The 1,456-nt window shown below is 45.7% G+C and overlaps 1 protein-coding gene across 1 annotated transcript in view; it reads right to left on the reverse strand.

Annotated features, from left to right (window-relative positions):
* Positions 1-1,243: 1,243 nt before the first annotated feature.
* LOC310859988 (excitatory amino acid transporter 1-like) overlaps positions 1,244-1,456 on the reverse strand; it is a gene marked incomplete at both ends in the record, with an annotated part of 1,485 nt that continues 1,272 nt past the window's right edge. The window contains one exon of the mRNA XM_083766752.1: positions 1,244-1,456. This exon is cut by the window's right edge and continues 1,272 nt beyond it. Coding sequence (XP_083622878.1) covers positions 1,244-1,456 — 213 coding nt within the window.

Genomic DNA, 1,456 nt, shown 5'->3' on the forward strand with positions numbered 1-1,456 from the left:
TACTCTTTGACCTCTCTTTCACATCTGATTTTAGGAGCAACCCAATGATAATTACATTAGAGTTAGTGGGGGAAAATAGAAGAGACACAAGATTTTTATTTGATATAAGGGGCATGAAAAATACATACTGTGAATAGTCTTCAAAGAGGTGTCTCAAGTAGTGGATAATATTGTCACAGTAGTGGTTCTTTTCTATAAATTGTCCCTAATTTTTATATTTTTTGTTTTGTTTTTAAAGGAAAAAAATAATCATTAATATTTGTGCTCGAGTTGATTTTGTTTTTGTATCTACGATTATCTCCTCCAGGCCCGATAGGCCGGGGCCATAACAATGTCCTTGCTTTGTATTTGTTTCTCCTTGTGTCTAATATCGGACACCGACTCGACCGACTCGGTCCAGTCGGTGTCCGATATTAGACCTGGCTTGAAACGTTGACCGACTGGCTTGAAACGTTGCATGCACACTCCCTGTACACCACACCTCATTCATCTCCATTATCCTGCCCACGATCAGGAACATTGTTTCCCAACTGGTCTACTAAAAAAGTTCAAGTTTGGGCTAGATTGGACACTACGTTCACGTTGGAATGACAAATTAGACTGAGAAAGATTTGATCACACAACTCCAGAGATATGTGCAGATTTATGCGAGTTCCTAACTAAATCTGTAGGCGTAAAAGGGCATGGTTTGACTAGAGAGAGAGGGGAAAAAAAGAACAGCAAATCTAGTCGTGCATAATTGAGTGTGGGTTCCTCCGTTCGTTCCTCTGCTTCCAGGTAGAGGGTCGACTGTAGGCTATAGGGTGCTGGCTGCATTGCTGCTTGCCTATCGGGCCTGGCTCTTTAGCCGACTGGTAACGTATGCGCCTTTCGGATACACAAGTCCCAGGTTCACCTTCCCCCACAAAGGCTACATTAGTCCTACCATTGGAAATACCCCAATATTGGGGTGGAGGTTCTTCTAGGCCTGCTGGGGAATGTGGATGCAAAGTTTAATGCCAATCAATCCAGCAGCGTCTGAGATTAGTTGTACAGACACAGCTAGCTACTGTAGGTAGGTGTGTGTACTGTGCACAGCAAATACATGAGCCCTATTCAGACACTGCTATCAGCAGCTTTGCTTCTTCACCAAGTTCTGAACCAATGCAGTCTTCATCTACGGAAATGGTATCCGGGCCTTTGGCTCTCACATGATGGTCTCACTTTTGCTGCGTTTGGCAGCCATTTTTCTTCTTAGTCATTTTTACACACGAGTCTGTAGCAGTGTCTCTCCGTTCTCCTCGATGACGGGGTTGCCCAGTTCGGGATCTCCGTTTCGTAGTTCCGCGCGAGACAGATGCTCCACGATGCCCGCGCCCAGAGAGTCGCCCAGCACGTTGATGGTGGTACGCACGCGGTCCAGGAACCAGTCCACGATGAGGATCAGCGTTATGCCCTCCATTGGCAGTCCCACCGA

The sequence above is a fragment of the Protomyctophum parallelum genome, assembly GCF_964188405.1.
Source record: "Protomyctophum parallelum genome assembly, chromosome: 6".
Taxonomy (NCBI): Eukaryota; Metazoa; Chordata; class Actinopteri; order Myctophiformes; family Myctophidae; genus Protomyctophum; species Protomyctophum parallelum.